We start from the raw sequence: 18,988 nt of genomic DNA on the forward strand, positions 1-18,988 counted from the left end.
GCCGCTGGCATGACAAACAAACACACACACACAGACACACACACACAGACACACACACACACAGACATACACAGACACACACACAGATGCACACAGGCAGTGAGGTGGTGGTGATGATGGACGGGAGTTAAAGGACAAAGAAGGTGTCGGGGAGAAGCGAGGGATGAAGGGGTGAAAAAAAGAGATGGATGAAAGAGAGAGAGACAGCGTGAGACTGAGTCATTGGATGACCATGTTTGACCTGACTGTGTTTCTGAGACCTCGGTCGGTCACACAAGACTTAATTTGGCATGTGCTATGTTTATTTTAACCCTGTGAGGGCCCCAAATGCAACCTCAACGTTCAGTCTGGCCTCCAGAATGTAGGTCAGGAGAGAGAGAGGGAGGACAGAGAGAGAGACAGCAAGACAGAGGGACGCAGAATTCCAGAAAACTGTGTGGAGGGGGGCCTGGGGGAACTGGACAGCCCTTGCAGGGAAACTGGGAACCATTTAGTAAAACAAAAAAGGTTATTAATGGGCCTCCATTCTCTCTCCGACGGCTGTGGAACTGAACCAGATGAGGGGCGTGGGGGAGGGGGGGTAAGAAAGGGGACGGGGGGCGTGGTCGACTCCAACAGAGATCCTTAGAATAGATTCAGTATGTGTCGGGGGGACGGGGGGGGGGTGGGGGGGGGGGTATCATGGGAGGAATGCCAGCTGACGTAAGACCAGAGCAAGTCTGAACCCATCATGCCCAGACAGTGCATGACTGGCTCTGTACACACTCACACGACTCAGCAAACATGTAGCCTGGCAAACTGAATCTGCTGTCCGACTGACTGTCTGTCTGACTGACTGACTGCTTGCATTGTGCGACTGACTGTCTGACTTGTCGCTGACTGTCTGACTGACTCATCTGTCTGATTGCTTGATTATGTGTCTGTCTGTCTGTCTGACTGGTTGACTAGTTGACTGCCAGTTGAGTTGTATAAAGTCAGGGGGAGAGAGCAGCCCATTGTGTTTAGAGACCCTTAGGGTATAGAGGGTATAGGAGAAGCATGGGGTAGGCGAGGTTTGACTCTGGTGACCCCCAACTCTTGCAAGGTCAACAGGTTGCCACGGGTTGCTTCTGGTGTTAGAAAGTCTCTCTCCACTTCTGCTTTCTCTGATGGTTTGCATTTGAGAGAGAGTTGTTTTTTCCATGCCGAGGGGGGGGAGTGGAATGGAAATGCGATCCATTATTAAAGCAGTACCAACAGGGTAGCCATCAAATATTAATGTTAGCATCATCAAAACAATTGGCCATATCATTCAATTAATTTGGTTTCGCTTCTCCCGCTTATGTCTCCATCTTTGCGTCTGCTCATCTCAGGGGGGTACAGAAGGCACGCACACACACACACACACACACGCACACACACACACACACAAAGACAAATACACACATCAACCAAGTTAGATTTACACAAGAGTGGAGCACATTTTAAAGACGCCGTTTAATTTTAATTTCCAATTTCTGTTGCGGGTTAGATTAAACGTAAACTCTGTTTATGCTAATCAAGTGCTTTTTGCCTTGATTATGTTCTCCGCCCCTCAGGGACCATACATATAGCTGTATGTAAATAGGAAATATACATGAAGATGACACATTTACACATAATGATGAGCTACTGGCTAGCGTGCCTGCTTCGAAATAACATACAGGTGTGTTGGGCCTGGGCAAGGTCTTAATAAGTGCTTGTTTAAGACCTCTGAGAGTGGTAGTTTGGGGAAGTAGTTGAGTTTTTTTTTTTACTCCCTCTCAGCTCTGGGTAATTTCATTATCACGGAGGCAGATCGATATCCGGGGGAATGAGTTTGTTTGAGTTGGGCCGGGGGAGGGGAGGGGTTGTGCGGGGGGAGAACAGGGTTTAATTGGGGATCCGGATCGATGGCTGGCTTTGTTCTGGAAATCTGCTGTAATCTGCAGTAATCTGGGCCTAATCCAGGGAGGTTGTCTGTGCGGAGGAAGATGAGAGAGTGTTGTCCTGCTCCTGGTCGAGGTCTGTCTGTCTGCCCAGATGACCCAACATGAGGAAAGGAGCGAGAGAAGTCCTAAACGGTCCATAGAGGAGGTGAAGGAGAGGCTAAACATGGAAAAGCTTCTCCAAAACATAGCTGGGAGGGAGGGAGGGGGAGGGGGAAGGGGGAGGGGGAGGGGGAGGGGGAGGGGGAGGGAGGGAGGGAGGGAGGGAGGGAGGGAGGGAGGGGAGGGGAGGGGGAGGGAGGGAGGGAGGGGAGGGAGGCTGGGAGGGAGGGAGGGAGGGAGGGGAGGGAGGGAGGGGAGGGAGGGGGGGGGAGGAGCGAGGGAGGGAGGGGGAAGGAGCGAGGGAGGCTGGGAGGGAGGCTGGGAGGGAGGCTGGGAGGGAGGCTGGGAGGGAGGGAGGTTGACACGAGCCAGACCTGAGCCTGTGGCCCCCTGCAGAGCTCATCCTGTCTGACGAGGGGACAGGAAGTGATGTTGGAGCCGGCCACACCAGCTGGGTTTCCTTCAGACATCACACACACCCACCCACCCACACACACACACACACACACACACGAACACACACACACTGAATGATCCCCTAGCTGTCCTTGGCATGCTTTACTCCCTAAAGACCTTCCTTGCAACGTCAACTAAGTGGTCGGTCTGGCCAGCCTGCTGGACCTGGTGTCAGTGACCGAGGCCAGGCCTGTGATGGATCCCCTGCAGCAAGGCCTCACCAGGGCTCCCTGCCTTTTCTGTTTCTCAGAGTGGATGTGTCGACTTCATTCATTTACAGGTACGACATCCAATGTGTTGCAGGCAACCGAAAGCTCATTATTTTCCCCCCAAGTAGGGTAAGAAGGCCTAGTATTCATCAAACTGACGAACAAGCAAGTCTAAACCACAGAGAGGCGTGGAGTTGGACGTAGGGTGACGGGTCGACACAGGCTGCGAACGTGCACAGTGGCCAATTAGTGTGTGTGCGGTTAATGCTGCAGTGTTTGGAGAGAGTGTGTGTGTGTGTGTGCGTGTGCACGTCTTCACCGGACTGGGAGTGTGACCGCAGCGCGTTGGCAGGCGGTCGATGCTGGGCGCGAGGTGGCTTGTCAGGTCAGCTCTCTGATTGGCTGTCAGTGGACGGGGGGGATGTGAGACGGTGGCTGTCAGGTGAATCTGGAACTCTGGCCAGCTGGTTGGGAATGCTGATGTGTTTCAAAGCGCAGCATTCTGCGAGGGGACCTTTTTGCTGCTTCTTTCCCAGGGCTCCGCACAGTCACATGGCCTATAGGAGCCGCCAGTGTGTCTGGCGGAAATCTTGTTGCCTGTGTAGAATAATGGTCTTCTGTTTCCTTCATTAAGTCCAGTGGGCTGTTCCAATGCGTTCCCTCCCTCTCCCCCCCCCCCCTCCCTCCCCCCTGCCCCTCTCCCAGACTCCAGCTCTGCTGTCGCAGATGTCCTGCAGAGGATGGAGGGACACACAGATAATTGCATTAGCCGGGGCTAGCTTCGCCGCTGATGTTTTCCACAGGCTGTATCTACCTCTTAACTCCCCCCCCCCCCCCCCCCCCTACACACACACACACGTGCGTCCACACATGCACTCACAAACGCTCACACAGACACACAATCACCCACTCACATGCGCGCGCACGCGCACACACGCACTCTGTAAACATTGTTATCTCTGTTATCGCGTCGGTCTAAGAAGGGGGGGGGGGGGGGGGGGGGGGGGGGTGGGGCAGGGAAGGGAAGGGGTCTAGGATGGGGGGGGGTCCAGTTGGTTAAAATAGCTTTGAGGTACCTGTGCTGAAGCCACCTTCTGTTATCTGCTGTTGTCTTATCACCTCACTCCCAGTGAGGGATGCAGTCTGACCTTGTTCACCAGAGTGATGAATGCCCCCTTTCAGAGCCCTTTACTCCAGTGTACATCTGTGTCTAGGACAGACAATACACATGATCCGCACACACCATCCAGATGATTCACGCGCAGACGTTTTCAATAGGAGGGGGCTAAGATATGGGTTTTCTTTGTCTACGTTGCTAGGGGGCTTTGTTTGGTTGTCTGATGATGTCACTGTTAGTTGTTTGTATCTGTGACGGTGCTTTCAAAATCATTCTGTTGATCTGGATATGTCTTAAAAATTGTATTACGTCCTGACATACTTCCTATATGCAGAACTAGTGATATCGTGGGGATGGCCGTTTGGCTGTATTTAACCAGCGATAAGAGTCAAATGATAGCTAAATGTTTACCATTCCCAGATGCCCCACACGGTTGTCTGCCCAATCCAAAGGCTGCAGGCGTGTTCCTGGTGAGCGTGTGTGTGTGTGTGTTTGTGTGTGTGCGTGTGTTTGTGTGTGCCAACCTGCCAGGTGTGGGTTGCAAAGGGCAGCAGAGGAACTGCAGTAGTGAGTGAGAAAGACTGGCTGTTAACCGAAAGGGTATTTTTATACTCTAAACGTCCTGTCGTGTCTGGACCTCTGTGAGCAGAGAAGGGGGAGTGTGTGTGTGTGGGGGGGAGGGGGGGGGGGGGGTGTCATGTCTGTCGGAGTTTGAGTCAATTGTATGAGGTAATGGCCCACATAAGGAAATACTTAAATTGTATGTGAAGGGGGGGGGGGGCATTAGGATGATTTGTGTAAGTGTACTTTCTGTGTGTGTGTGTCTTTCCTGTCAGCGGGGCAGTGGGTCATCCAGGCTCTATTTACGAGCTATGTGTTGGGCTCTTGGCCCCGTGTCATCCATGACAAACCTAGCAGCCTAGCAGCTGGCCGTGCTGGCTCATTGTTCTGGGGTCAAGACAGGCGCTGGATGTTTTTGGAATGATAACTTCCTCTCATTTGTTTTTCGGTGTGTGTGTGTGTGTGTGTGAGAGAGAATTTGTGCCTGCGTGCGCATGCGTGTATCTGTGTCTGTAAAATATCACACAGTTGACCTAGTTATAACTTCTACCCTAAAACTCCTAACCGACTCTGCTGAAAGCTCTGATAAACAGCCCTACTTTCCGCGACTCTAAATAACCCAGTCCCCAAAAAACATTCCTTAAAATCCTGTCAACCAGCATTATGACTCACTAGTATGTTTGGAAACCAGACACTCCATTGACGAAAGAGTGAAAACACTTGAGATGGAGCACACATAGAGGAGAGGACGCCGTGACCACAATCTCCATCAGGCCCCCGTGCTGCTGTTCCTTCCCTCCTCCCTCCCTCCCTCCCTCCCTCCATCCCCTCCCTGAAAGTGCTGTGTCGTTGCTATGGCGAAGCTGCTTGTTGCTGCCTCAGCTTGCGTTCGCGGTAGAGAAGATGGGAGATTTTCCCACAAGGTCAACGAGTCATTCGCTTTCAAGAATGAAAGGCAAAGTTTTGAAAGTGTTTAGTACGCGTTCAAGAATGAAAGAAAAGGCCTTTTAAAAATAACAAATCGTTTTGTACATCGCCTTGCAGTGATAGATCAACCCTGAGTGGACCTAGAGATATTTCCTGAATTGCTTTTAGTGAAGTAAGTTTTGAGGCTTTATTCCTTGGCTGACTGTAATAGTCAAAATTAATTAATTTATCACATCAGTGAGTGGATCACATTGACTCCTGTGGCCTATATTCTGTGAAATCAAGTAGTGGTCCCAGAAATGATTTCAACACTTTTGCAAGGCTGGCCAACCCTAAGCGGAAAAAAAACCTGAAACCAATTAGAAACAGAGATTTATATTCAACACCAGGCCTAAATGTCTTTCAGTAAACATGAAAGGTGCTAAGCTTGTCTGGTATACAAGCACCTCGGGTAACCAAGAGAAGCCCAACTGCCAAACACATCATGTGTGGATGTCGGTTAAAGAGCCGGAGGGTTTAACCAACTTTGGTTCTTGCTTCTTCTTCACGCCCTGCTATAGTCGATCGTGAGGGTTTTTCGGTTACCTTTCTGCACCACAGTGGTTGTAGTTAGTGGTTGAAGTTATTTGCACGAGCAGTTTGCAAGAAATAAATATGAACCCCTTTGCTGCCATGTTGAGCTGCACAAAGCGATGGACCCATGGATCATTCCAGAATTGTATCCATCTGTACGGCAGGAGAGGCTCTGAGATCCACCCTGTTTGCTACATTATGAAAGTGTTTCATTCAAATGGGCACTGCACTAGTATAAACACATACAAACTGTGCCTGCAAGCATTCACACCTCCTAGAGTTGTTTTGTTAATTGTCCTCGTGATAGCAGGAGTGGCACAATTGAGCAAACTGTTGGAGACACATTGTTATATTATTAGCGCAAGGGAGGCCGACACTTGGAAATGCCAGGTCGGTTTACTTGTTAGCACAGACAAGCCTCCAAAATGTTTTTCATGAACTTGGCGTTAACGCCATTATTCAGCGAAGAATATGGACTGTCCAAACACAGTAACCTTTGCATAAGTAAATATGATGTTTGACCATGAAACCTGTTTGTCAGCATGGATATGCGAGTCCACAATGTCTGTCTGGTTCTTCCCTCCACTTCAACCACACAAAGACAGCGCCTGAAGGAAGGTTATTTGTGTGTATTTTATTCAGTTGGCAGTTGGATTCCTGGGTTTGTCTTCAGGGTTTGGTTGTCACACACCCTTCCTGTATGAAAATGTACTGCTTCCAATGAAATGCTGCGAATACGTTACGGACGACTGAAAATAGAATGTTCCGTGTTGTGATTGTACTTGGGGGAGTATTTGTGCTGTCACACCTGCAGCTGTGCTTCTGTCCTCCCACAGACAGAGAGCTGATGTAGCATTGCAGGCTATAAACAAGGTTGTCCACAGGTTTCCTTACTTAGTTCTGGTGGGCTTGGGCTCTTCTTACGAGGTCTCTCTCTCTCTGTCTCTTTCTCTCTTTGTCTCTCTCTGTCTCTCTCTGTCTCTCTCTCTGTGTCTGTCTTTCTCTTTGTCTCTCTCTCTCTCTGTTTCTCTCTCTCTATGTCTCTCTCTCTCTGTGACAGGGAGAAGAGATTACACGCAAAACACTCCCATCCAGCTCTGTGTCCAGCATGTCTCACTAGGCCTCCTCATTAGCACAAATGATGATCAGCCAGATTAAAGCTAGCTCTAACTCCAAGTATTCTTGGCTACTGAAACTACCACAGAGAGGGGAAAAAAGCCTGAGTGTGGCGTGTGATTGGTATTAGCATTCAGCACAGTGGCGTTAGGGGAGACATGCTCGCCGCTAGTCTTTTTAATGAGCATTATTCATTGACGTTAGCCGTTCCTAGCGGGTGTGGGTGGGAATCATTGTGGAACCCCACCGTACTTGAAAATCATAATGTTGGCTCGCACAGTTTGTAGCCTGTGGAAGATGGGGATAAGTGCTCAAACAAATGGGTTTTGTTTGTATGTATTTTATTTTATAAACAGGTGACCATTTCTCAGCTCACTACCAAACCCCACCATTTTTTAAATGTTTTTTTTCCCCAAAAAACTTGCAGGCGTTAATTGAGATAGAAGAGGAGTGCAAAACAGATTGTGATGTCCACTGCCTCTCTCCGTGAGCCTTTCTCGTTTGGAAAACAGCAGGATTGGGTGTTCAACGGACACCATTCGGCCTCAGTGCTTCTCACCCAGGCTAGACAACAATTAGCCTTGTGCACCAGGCTTACTAAAAGGTCTCTTGTTAAGTAAGGGAGCTACAGGAATTGAAATGTAAAGTGAAAGGAGTACACAGTTGTGGGAGGGCGCAATTAACAATCACATACAGGTAGGGTTTTTCGTCAGCGATGAGTCCTGAAATCAATTATCTCCCTTATTTGACCCACTTTTTTCAATTACCCTTTGAGAGGCTTGGAAATTAGCGACTGTCCTATTTCTGAGGAGCGTGTTTTCCCAGGAAGAGGAAGCCTAATGCCACATATCTACTGTCAATGATGCCATCCTGGCTTTCCTTCTCCCTTTATCATTCTTTCTCTTTTTTTCTTCTCTCTTTCTTTCTTTCTTTCTTTCTTTCTTTCTTTCTTTCTTTCACAGTATAAAAAAAGTCTGGATCAACCCCATAGATAACTGGTATCTATATCCCCCCTCCTGAAATGCCAATGCCTTACTGCTCCGTGAAGCTCAGGTTGGAAAAACTCATCAAGTTGCATCAGACTGTGTTCATCGAAGCTGAGGGTGGTTTCAACAGAAGGTCTTTGACCTCAGTGCTTCTTACTCAGGCTAGACAAGGATAGGCTAGCCTTGTGCAGCAGATCCACTAAAAGGTCTCTTCTCAAGTAAGGTAGTTTGATATTGGTTTTCACTCAAATGTTTTCCCTCAGACATCCCGTGCTCCCACATTTGTGTTCGAGACAAAATCGCATTGATGTCTACCGGCTTTTAGGTCACCCATGACAATAATAGTCTAACATGAATTATACATTTCCCCTTTTAACTCTGTCTTTCTACATTCTTGAAAGCTTCAATGGACTATTGCGTGAAGGAAAGTAATCAACATATATTTCTCCGAGAAGAAAATGCTTAAATAACCCACCAGAAAGCGAGCTGGACGAAAATTCTGAGAATTCTATGAAGAGCAAGATCTCTGTTATGAACTCCCTAAAAAATGTGTCCTCTAGATCTTGCATAATGCAAACTTGCCTACTAGAGCCAAGTTCAGATTGTGTGGATCTTTTTACGCTTGTGTCTCGCTGTGTGTCCCTGTGGTGGGGGTGGGGGTGGCGAGGGGAACTCTGGGATTGGTCCAAGGCTGTTAACGATTCTCATTGGCGTGGAGTCTGGAGCATGGAGGACACATGGAGCATGTCAGGTCCACACAGCCGTATTGACAAACAGTCCTGATGACATCCAAGTGACACTGCTGGGACCTCCTGACATCTGGGTCCTTTGTCATCAACGATGGCAAATGTCACCTATTTCTCCGGTGGTCCTAAATGGACTCATGAATCTTAGTTGTTCGGTGACCTTTCACAGACGAAGATGGATGTGCTCTTTGCCCGCAACCTCCTCCCCCCCCCCCCCCCCCCCCCCCCCCCCACACACACACACACTCCACCTTATCTTTCCCTTACCAGTTCTTTTGGCGGTCTTTCAATAGAACAGTGAGCGAAAACAGATCCGCAGGAACACGCCTGTTTAAAGTTTGGGCCGGCTGTGAGACTTGCGACTGACTGATCCATCTCAGATAATGAGATTACGGGGGGAAGGATTCAGACGTGTGAATCTGTCATCCCTCCCTGTCCCTCTCTCTGCCTCCCTCTCTGTTTCCCCCCTTCATCAATGTGTGTCTATCAAGATGAAAGGCCTTCAAAGCCCCCCGATCCAGTGTTTAATTGAGTAGATTGTACCGATACCCCCCCCCCCCCCCCCCCCCCCCCAAATCAAATGTGCCGATCCCTCACAGAGATGACAGAATGCTCTCTTCTTCAAAAGGGGAAAAGGCCCCCAGAATGAGGTTGTGATTAGCTGTGCAGCTTTGTGCCGTGTCTTCACTTTGAAGCAAACATCTTTTTAAACGTAAGATAGTTTCAAGCTCTGAAGTTCCCTGCTCCCGGCATCAGAGAGAAAGGGACTGTGATAAGGTGATGAGGTGGAGTCCATGTTTTTGTCCTGATGGAGAGATTTGTTACTGGCTGAGGTGTACCACAAATAGAAGAAGTTACTGTGGTGGTCTTCATTTTTATTGCTCTCAATCCTTTTAATGTCTCCTTTTCTCTCTCGCTCTCTCTCCCTCTGTCTTGCTCTCTCTCGCTCTCTCTCACTCTCGCTATTTCTGTCCGTCTCTCAGGGACCTGCTGGGTGCTGACTTCACAGAGACCCACTACACTGAAGATGGGCAGCCAGTGACTGTGGCCACCAATTACACTGTGAGTCTCACTTAATCTCTCCCAAACTCGCCTTCCCCCCCTCTCCCCATTCTCCTCCTCCAACTCCCATGTTCCTTTTCTCTCTCTGATGTTCTCTTTCATTCTTTCAACCCTCCAGGTCTGCCCCCATTTCCCCTCGCTGGCCTCGCGCCTCTCGATCTGTCACCATTTCTTTCTTTCTTCTTCTGTACTCTTGTCTTCTTCTCTGGTTTTCTCCCGCTCTCACTCCCACTTAACCCTCAAACTCATTCTCTCCTCACAGCCCTGAGGCTCCGGGTGCCAACCGCCTCGTCATGTGATCGCGTCATGTGTTCGCGTCATGTGATCGCGTCATGTGATCATTCCTAGACAATAGGTGTGTTCGACTTCATGCAGCACCAGCGGCGCCTGCATCCGCCTGCAGCCCGGCTGACTTGAAGCAGCCAATGGCATTCTCAGCTTCAAGGCAGCTACTGTCACATGCCAAGTCCACATGACACACACACTATCAGTACTCACATGCATGCTGTATGCATACTGCTTGTATATTGCACACACATTGGCAAGAACACACACACTCTCGTGTACACAACCACTTAAGGACATGCAACCTGCATGTGTATTTGTGTGTATGTGCAATATGTACACCTCTCCAGATTAGCATAAACATTTGTCCCCTCCCAAAAAGTCATTTTATTTATCACATCTTTGAATTTTTTCCTATTTTTGTCATCATTGCTGATTAACACTACATTTGCCCTAACTATGAATAATTGCACATTACAAGGGATAGAAATGAAGGTTATGACTGTGTGAAATATTCTCTTCCTGAATTGAAGTGATTGGCAGGGAAATTTTGCCTTTCTGAAAGCCTTGCCAGGTCGTGTGCAATCAGTATGTAATTTCTCCAGTTAACAATAGAACTTATCACAGACTCGAAAGAAGGTGGTAACCTATTGTGTGGCTTAACTCCACTTTCAGCTGAGTCTGCATGGGTTAGAAAGTGAAACGTTTGTCGGAGTTTGACATCTCACAAATTGAGGAATACACAGAATAAGCACAAAAAAAAGAAGAAAGAAAACGAAAGCAAACCAGAATTATGGAGGGAAAAAAACATTTTCGCAACACGCGTATGTTTTGCGTCTGTATAATTCATAAAGGAAGATGATTTCTTCTTCTTTTTTTCTTTTTTTTGTCACGACGAAAGGCAGGGGCACACATTCTCGGTGACACGAGCGATGCATAGAGGAGGAGTGTCTGTACTGCTGCTGTTGGTGGCATGTTGTACATGCTGCTGGGATGCCCAGGTCTGTGGGCCTGAGCTTGCTGTCATAGCTGGAGATGTCAGCCTGTTTGGGGGCAATATGAAAGGCTACACTGACAGCCTGAAGGGCCGGGGCCCCTCTTGGAAGCATCAGTCACCAGTGGAGGACGCTTCAGGTGGGGGAACAGACGTCCCTTTCAAGTTCTGACTGAGCGAATCAAACGCACACGCGCAAACTTGTAAAAAAGCATTCACACACACACACACACAGTACACATACACATACAGTACACATGCTGTCCACGCTCACAGTACATTCACTTGTCAAAAGGCATCTTCACACACACATAGTGGCACACACTGCATCTGTTTGTACACACTCAATCTTCAGAAACACGCACACAGACACACTGTTTTCACAAGCACACATACTGAAGATGGCGCCACACACACACATACTTTTGTGCAGGCTCCCCATTCAAACCATGTTGTGGTCACGGATAATGGAGACCACAGGCCTGACATTGATTGCCTTGCTAGGTCTCTCACGTGGTCAGCCACCAGCATCAGCCATTATCTATGAAAGAATCTCCGTCGTCCAATCACTGGATGAATGTGTTGATGGTCTGGTTTGATGAAAAGCCAAGGTAAAGATTGAGGCCATAATGACGCTTCTATAGAGGTGAGAGATGTGAGACCTACTTTGAGAGACGGGAGACAAAGAAGAGGGAAGAAGAAATGCAGAGAAAAGAGAGATAGACGAAACACACATAAGAGAAGGACGCAGTGTAGGGGAGCTTCACAAAGCTCCTGACCTTTTGATCTTTATCGAGTTTAAAAGGAACCATTGGACTCATTAACATAAAATTGCTTGTGAGAGAGAGACTGGGGGGGGGGGGAACGCGGGGAGAGAGAGACGGGGGAGAGAGAGAGAGACGGGGGAGACGGGGGAGAGAGAGACGGGGAGAGACGGGGGGGGGGAGAGAGAGAGAGAGAGAGACAGAGAGACAGACAGACAGAGAGACAGAGAGACAGAACAATATTGATTTGAAATGAGGGAGGGAGAAAAAAGAAAAGTAGGAAATGGAGAGAGTGCATTAAGAACCACAGGCTCTCAGCCACAAAGTGCTGGTCCCTGAGTGGTCTAGACCTGGGACAGCCTGACTCTGGTGGCTGTGGTCAGGGTTCATCCCAAACCCAACATAACCACCAGGGAATCGCTAAACAAAAGATAAGGCTTTTCTAAATGGTGTCTGGGTTTAGGGGTTAATGCATGTTAACTGGAGGTGAACCACCACTCTAAATAACAATTTGGATGACAAGTTCAATACCCAGATTGAGCTATTTATAAGTGGAGTGTATCAAAAAGGACATTATAAACATGTACGTATATCCTAGGTATTCCCATGTGTTACTTATCCTGCCCAATACAAACTCTATATGTACTGTACATATATTTTTTTGAATTGGTGCCCTAGATTATGGATTAGATTGTTTGAGTCTTGAAATAAATAGAGAATTTGATTGGATAATAGGATAGAGACTTTTTGAGTCTTGAAATAAATAGAGAATTTGATTGGACAATAGGATTGAGAATTTTTACAACACTTTATACATAAAATTGACTAAATTGTTAGTGCCCTGCCTCTTAACAGAACATTAGTTCCAAACAATTGCCCAATATTTAAATTGAGCAACAGTGGCTGCCTTCGTAATTTGACAGCCGATTTGATGGATATGCAAATGAGCAGAAAATCACCCAGTTTCCCTTTCTTTGTGTGTCACTGTAAACCAGACATTTGGTACGACACATTCTGTAAAACGATGTCTAAGTGTATGAAGAAAAAAAAAGGGTTACCGACAAGCATGACAAGCCTGCGTTTTCGAAAAAGCAATTCCCCCTCGGTTTTGAATCCCCTGCTGGGTCTCTCATTGTTGTCTCCTGGATTCTGAGACACGGCCACTGCTCTTTCTCCTGTGGTCACAAGAAACGTAGCATGAAACTTGTAGACCACGACTCCGCAGACCTCTCTACATGCAAACACCACACGAAATAGGAACAGAAGTTTTTCTTCCACACAGAGCACAGAAATTGCATAACCCAATTCCACCAGAGACGCACAATCCACCTTGTCCTTTTCCTTTCAAGTTAACACAACGGGTGCGCTGAAAGGGCTAACATGGCCTCTGTTTGTTTGTGAAGAAGCCTCAGTGGTTTATCTGCATCTGTTGACTGTATACATGGACTGTGCGTCTCTGGTGGAATTGGGTTTTGCAATTTCTGTGCTCTGTGTGGAAGAAAAACTTCCATTCTCCTTCACAGATGGCAAGTCCTTTCTTTCTGACCATTGCAACACGGGTACTGTATTCTGGCTGAGGGGATGTGTGTTGACGTGTGTGGGTATGCATTTGTGAATGAGAATAATACAGGGGCTGTAGATTGGCGGAGAACTTTTTCACTGACAATTGATTTGTATGTTCGCCATGCATGAGTGTACCCCATCGCCTCTGCTGTTCAAATAAATGAGCTCATTTCACGGTCTGATGGTCTGACAGAGTCTTTTAAATAGTTGAGAATTGTCATTTATGCACAATTTAAGACCGCTCGGAAAAATGAATTGGAGCATTAATTCCACCACGCTTGGATCTCTGTATGTTTCGGGGGGATGCCAAAAAACATCACAACTCAAATAAGGGCCATTGTTCCCTGACCATTGTGACATCACGTCCTGGGCACAGCGTCACGGTTTCCTGTTTGGCCTACACCTGTTCAAAGGGAACGTGGTGTTTGTTTTCTGACGAAGAGAACAAGTTCAACAGAAATTAACATTGTGTTCAATAAACATGCATAAAAACATACTACAGAAAAGGGATGCTTTGGAAATATGAGCTCTGATATTTATTGAATCATTCTGTGGACTTGCAGTCCAGCTCAGTGTGTCCTAACCCTATTAAAGTGGGTATGAATGTTCCCGATTCACTTAACATAACTTCTGTTAAAGGGCCAGTGCGTCTACGATCCTAAAGGTTTGTAACAGGAAACCGAAACCTAGGCAATGTACAAGATGTACAGCGACCTTGCTCATCAGAAAAAACGTTGAGATCTCTATGGTAACAGAGGCACAATGAGACTTTAATAACCTGGATTGCACAGAAAAGCAGTGTTGCTCCCAACACAAAAATAACCCTTGACACATACGTCGCGGTCAGCCGGTGCTTATCAAACTTGTTGCCTCCACCCCTTATTCAACAGTCACTCTGCACTAAACCCCATCGTCAGAGTCAGAACATTCCAGCAAACGTCACGCTGGGGCTGTGACGGTGGATCTCCAGCCGAAACTGGAACACAATCACACTCAAGGGGGGCATTATGTGTTATTATCGATCGCCCTCGGCCAATTTGTTGAAGATTGGACAACAGGCATCTTGGGAACCTGCCGTGCGGCAATGAAACGTTGTTTTTTACATGGCGGGCGTATAGGGCCCCTACTTGCATCTCAGTCATATTGATCGCCTGGCTGGAGCCATTCATTAATGAGATGCACTGTAGGAACTGGGGAGCATAAACATTGTCAAGTGTTTGTATGGAAGCCTTGGAATGAGATTTAAAAAAATATTGATCTCTCTCTCGTTCTCTCTCCCGCCTCATCTCTCTTTCTCGCCTGTCTCTCTCTGTTTGATTCCAAACTCCTGCCTCTGTCGGCCTCCATCTCTCTCTCTCTCTGTCTCTCTCTGTCTCTCTCTCTCTCTGGCTCTCTCTCTCTCTCTCTCTCTCTCTCTCTCTCTGTCTCTCTCTGTCTCTCTCTGTCTCTCTCTGTCTCTCTCTGTTTCTCTCTCTCTCTCATTCTCTCTCTCTCTCTCTCTGGCTCTCTCTCTCTCCCAGGATCACTGCTTCTACCATGGCCGTGTGAGGGGACACACAGACTCCTGGGTGGCCCTCAGCACCTGCTCAGGAGTGAGGTACGTGAGAACAGCTTCTAGCAATGACCAATAGGGATATCTGTGTCACTGTACTAGGCAGTGCAATTATGTAGCTATTCATGAATCGTGACGCCCCACCGAAATGACTACACTGTTAGTTTTCAAACACTGTTTAACACTGCATGATAGGAATAAAGAAACTGAGTCTTCTTTTAACAAAGAATTGAAGTTATGAACCTGAAATCATCATAGCTCTCTGGGCATTTATGATACTCAGGGGATTTGGGGGAGCCACTAGGCAAGTTACTCATTAATTCAATTCCTCAAATCTTTTTTGAGACAGTTGGTGGCAGTTTAAAAGTCTTTTCACAGCCTCAGAACCAAATTTAATGCAGAGTCTCGCATATCAAATGCTTTGAAATGGGTGCACTCTCATGGCAAGAATACCACGGCCACAGAGAGAGGTACACCCGAAGAAAAAATATTCATGAATTTGATCCAGTTGAAGACCCAAAGTTTTTTCATTTGAAATTAATTCCTAAAGCCTGCTCAGCGAATCTGCACCGATATGGGTGTTTAAGTTTCTCCCATAAGAACTATTAATTGAACTTCCTTATTTGTCCCTGATATCCTGTATTCCTGATACACTGTCCTCTACATCCACCAAAGCGGTTGATCACCGAGGTTCTTGTTTTGCATCTCATTGAGGAGATACTGAGAGATAGTCCTCAATGATAGCCATTGGGGGGAGGCAAGGCATGAGGACACATCAAAGACTGTAATTCAACCAAATGAAAATGTTACTTGAGGTTGGCAGACTGTTACAACCAAGCTTAATCCCATCTAAATCAAATCCCTTTTGTTGACAGCAAACCGGAATAAGCTGGCTTGCACACATCCATAATAATGTCAGCTATTTCTCTAGGTAGTTTGCTGTGGAGACTGTTGAGGTTAAGACCGCATTCATCGCAGTGTCACCCTTTAGAAAAAGCTTGTTTTCTAGAGAGCAAGAGCAGTACAATTCTGGGTCAAAGCGTTCTGTTTTGGTTCGGAATGTTCCGTCGCTGACCGGTACTCTGGTTGCTGCTGTGTATTTACTGTTCCTGAGTGTGCACCTCCCGAATCAGGTTTCACTCTGGTGCTCATGTTAACAAGCAACAGTGTTATTCTATCACCACCGGATGAAATTCAGTCACAGCACAGTGCCAGAACCTTCCACCACAACTATAACTACAAACCTGTGTTTACAGCCACATTTCCAATAAAAGCATGGATGTTAGGTTCCTTTCATGTGCTAATACCGATATGGGCCGTGCATGCATATTGTTTCATAGCACGTGTTCCCGGGTCTTTAGCATGTGTAGAATACTGAGGTAGAATCAAAACCAGCTCAGACAAAGGGCTCTGAAGACGAGACACATTAGATGGGTCTTAATGGACCTCTGTCCTCAGTGCCCATGGCTTGAACTCTTGAGAGCGCACACACGCACTGACCAGAACTCGGCTTAATGGTTCAATAAAAAAGGTCATGGCTTTTTATTCAAGTAATTTTAAACATCAATAATAAACGTAAAAAAGAGTTCCATGTGGGCTGATTCTCCAAGTTTTCAAAGTACCCGTAATGAAAGGAGTTGGTCGTGTTTAACAACTCTCAATATAACCGTTTGACCCTTGGGTTTATAGGGAGTGGTCTTTAAAGGTAGCTCTGGACGACTCTGTTTTAACGTTTCCCTTCAACTGAGCCTGATTACTGAGTGCATTCCCACAATTACGGACGGGCTAAGTGAAGCTCCAACCACTCTCGTCCAATTACTCGACTACTGAGGTCAGAAAGAGAGCCAGGAGTCGTTAGCATCCTCCCTGCCCGAATGACTGCGTGTGTGTGTGTGTTTTTGTGTTTGTGTGTGTATGACACATAGTACACACTTGAATGCGTGAGGTGGATGTTAAAAAGGGCACCCTTGGCACAGCTTGGATAGCCTTCGTGACGGTGCCTGATGGAGAGCGAGTCCCTTTGTCACTAAATTGCCTTTTACAGCCTCATATCCTCTGGGCCTGGCTCTCCTCCTGCTCCACCATAGGAGGGGAGCGTTTAATAGAGGTGGTTAGAAGCGCAGAGGAAGCTGCTCCCAGGCCCTGTGGGCCCCCTAGCGCCCCCTGCTGGCCTGTGACCAGTACAGGGTTGTGAGACGGCACTGACTTTTCACTAGGGCTTTTTTTTTTTCTCTGGTACGTCTCTGGATGTCAACGTCACTTACTTTTTAATAGAATGCGTGAAATGTTCCGATGTCTGTTCCGCGCTCTGGTATTTGTTCAAGAATCCGTTGCTGTGCTCGTGACTGAGGCGGAACAAATTACCCCCACAAGGAGATTTATCGTGGCCTCTTCTCTTTTTAGATCCCGTACCTATCGAACCGTCTCACCCTTGTCATCTCTCCTTATCCAAATAAACAGGGGCCTGATATCCTTGAACTCTAATGACACGTACTACCTTGAGCCAATTGGAGGGCTGGATTCTATCGAACACTCGCTGTCCAGCGCAGATCAGCTCCCTGGCGCGGGCGGGACCTGCGGGCACGGTCACCAGACGGGACGCCCTCACAACCTCATCTCCAGCCTTCTCAAGCCTTTGCATCAAAGGGTGAGCTGTCAGACCCATCTGGAGCACATCAACCCTCTTCAGTCACAACACACAGTCAAAGTCATACAACTGCATGAAAGGATTTGTAGCCATGGCATTTACAACAGCAATAAAAAACGATGACGTCGTTAGAAGATTATGTTTATTAGAAAACAACACAGATGTTTTCTTTTCTTCTGGAAGACAATGTGTGGGTGCAGAAGTTCATGTTTTCTTTGAGTCTGACAGATGGTAGGCTTCCTAGTGGCAGTGCTGACGCATCAGAGAGCTTCACAAACTGGGATGCAACAAAGAATGTTTTGGGGTATTTGCATAGAGAGAAGGAATACATCACTCATACTAACGGCACAGTGGATACCTTGCCGGTTCTCAAACGGATTGATTAGAGTTACAAGATGTACCTTTTTATAACAATAATGAGGTGTCAGTGGCTCACAGATGCCTTATATGGCGTTTAAGGAACACAATGACTGAACGACTGTCTCTTTGCTGTGAGACTGGCTGTTTTCTGCTATCATACTCTCAAACAGACGGGTGTTCTTTGTGTGATTCATTTATACCTCCGTGGTGATGGACAGAGTAATAATTCCCTTTTTGCCGTAGATGATTACATAGCTATTGACTAAACCCCCCCACGCTCTCACACTCCAACACAAAACACACACACATACACACGGCAAGCATTTGGTCCTCAAACATGTGCGTACAGCACATACACACACGGTGAGTGTATTCTCTCCTGCAGAGGAAATGAACATCTTTTTGTCATATGGGTACAAACGCAATATTGGATTTCTCTTAGTACCATTTGAGGGGCACACAAGCGTCTCTTTGCTGACTGAAAGCTAGATTAATGATGGGGCTTGCTTGGTCACCATGGCCCTTGTCTGTCTCTGTCCCTTGTGGTGCTGTGTTAGCGTGTCTCAGTAGAGGGGGAAGAAAGGCCTAAAAAGATGACCAATTTGCTCCAGTGTTGCCATGAATGCTGAACATGTCCCCTTAGTGGGTCATTCTGGCCTCGGCTGTCTAGACATGGACCCCCAAGAGAGATGAGCCTCTCTCTCTCTCTCTGTCTCTCTGTCTCTCTCTGTCTCTCTCTGTCTCTCTCTCTCTCCCTCTCTCTCTCCGGCTCTCTCTCTTTCTCTCTCTCTCCGGCTCTCTCTCTCTCCCTCTCTCTCTCCGGCTCTCTCTCTCTCTCCCTCTCTCTCTCTCTTTCTCCAGCGCTCTCTCTCCCTCTCTCTCTCCGGCGCTCTCTCTCTCTCTCCAGCGCTCTCTCTCCGGCTCTCTCTCTCTCTCCGGCTCTCTCTCTCCCCGGCTCTCTTTTCTCCATTTCTCTAACTCACACCATCTCTCTGTCTCCAAACTGTTTGGCCCAACCTCCA

General features: G+C 47.3%; 1 protein-coding gene across 2 annotated transcripts in view; it reads left to right on the forward strand.

Annotated features, from left to right (window-relative positions):
- Window positions 1–18,988, forward strand: part of adam19a (ADAM metallopeptidase domain 19a) — a 67,277-nt gene that overhangs the window by 33,165 nt on the left and 15,124 nt on the right. For both annotated transcript variants that reach the window (XM_047048845.1, XM_047048846.1), the window contains exons 3-5: window positions 9,723–9,801; window positions 14,928–15,004; window positions 17,420–17,606. In XM_047048845.1, the coding sequence (XP_046904801.1) occupies window positions 9,723–9,801; window positions 14,928–15,004; window positions 17,420–17,606 (343 nt within the window). The remainder of the gene's footprint in view (window positions 1–9,722; window positions 9,802–14,927; window positions 15,005–17,419; window positions 17,607–18,988) is intronic.

This window comes from Hypomesus transpacificus, chromosome 25, assembly GCF_021917145.1.
Source record: "Hypomesus transpacificus isolate Combined female chromosome 25, fHypTra1, whole genome shotgun sequence".
Taxonomy (NCBI): Eukaryota; Metazoa; Chordata; class Actinopteri; order Osmeriformes; family Osmeridae; genus Hypomesus; species Hypomesus transpacificus.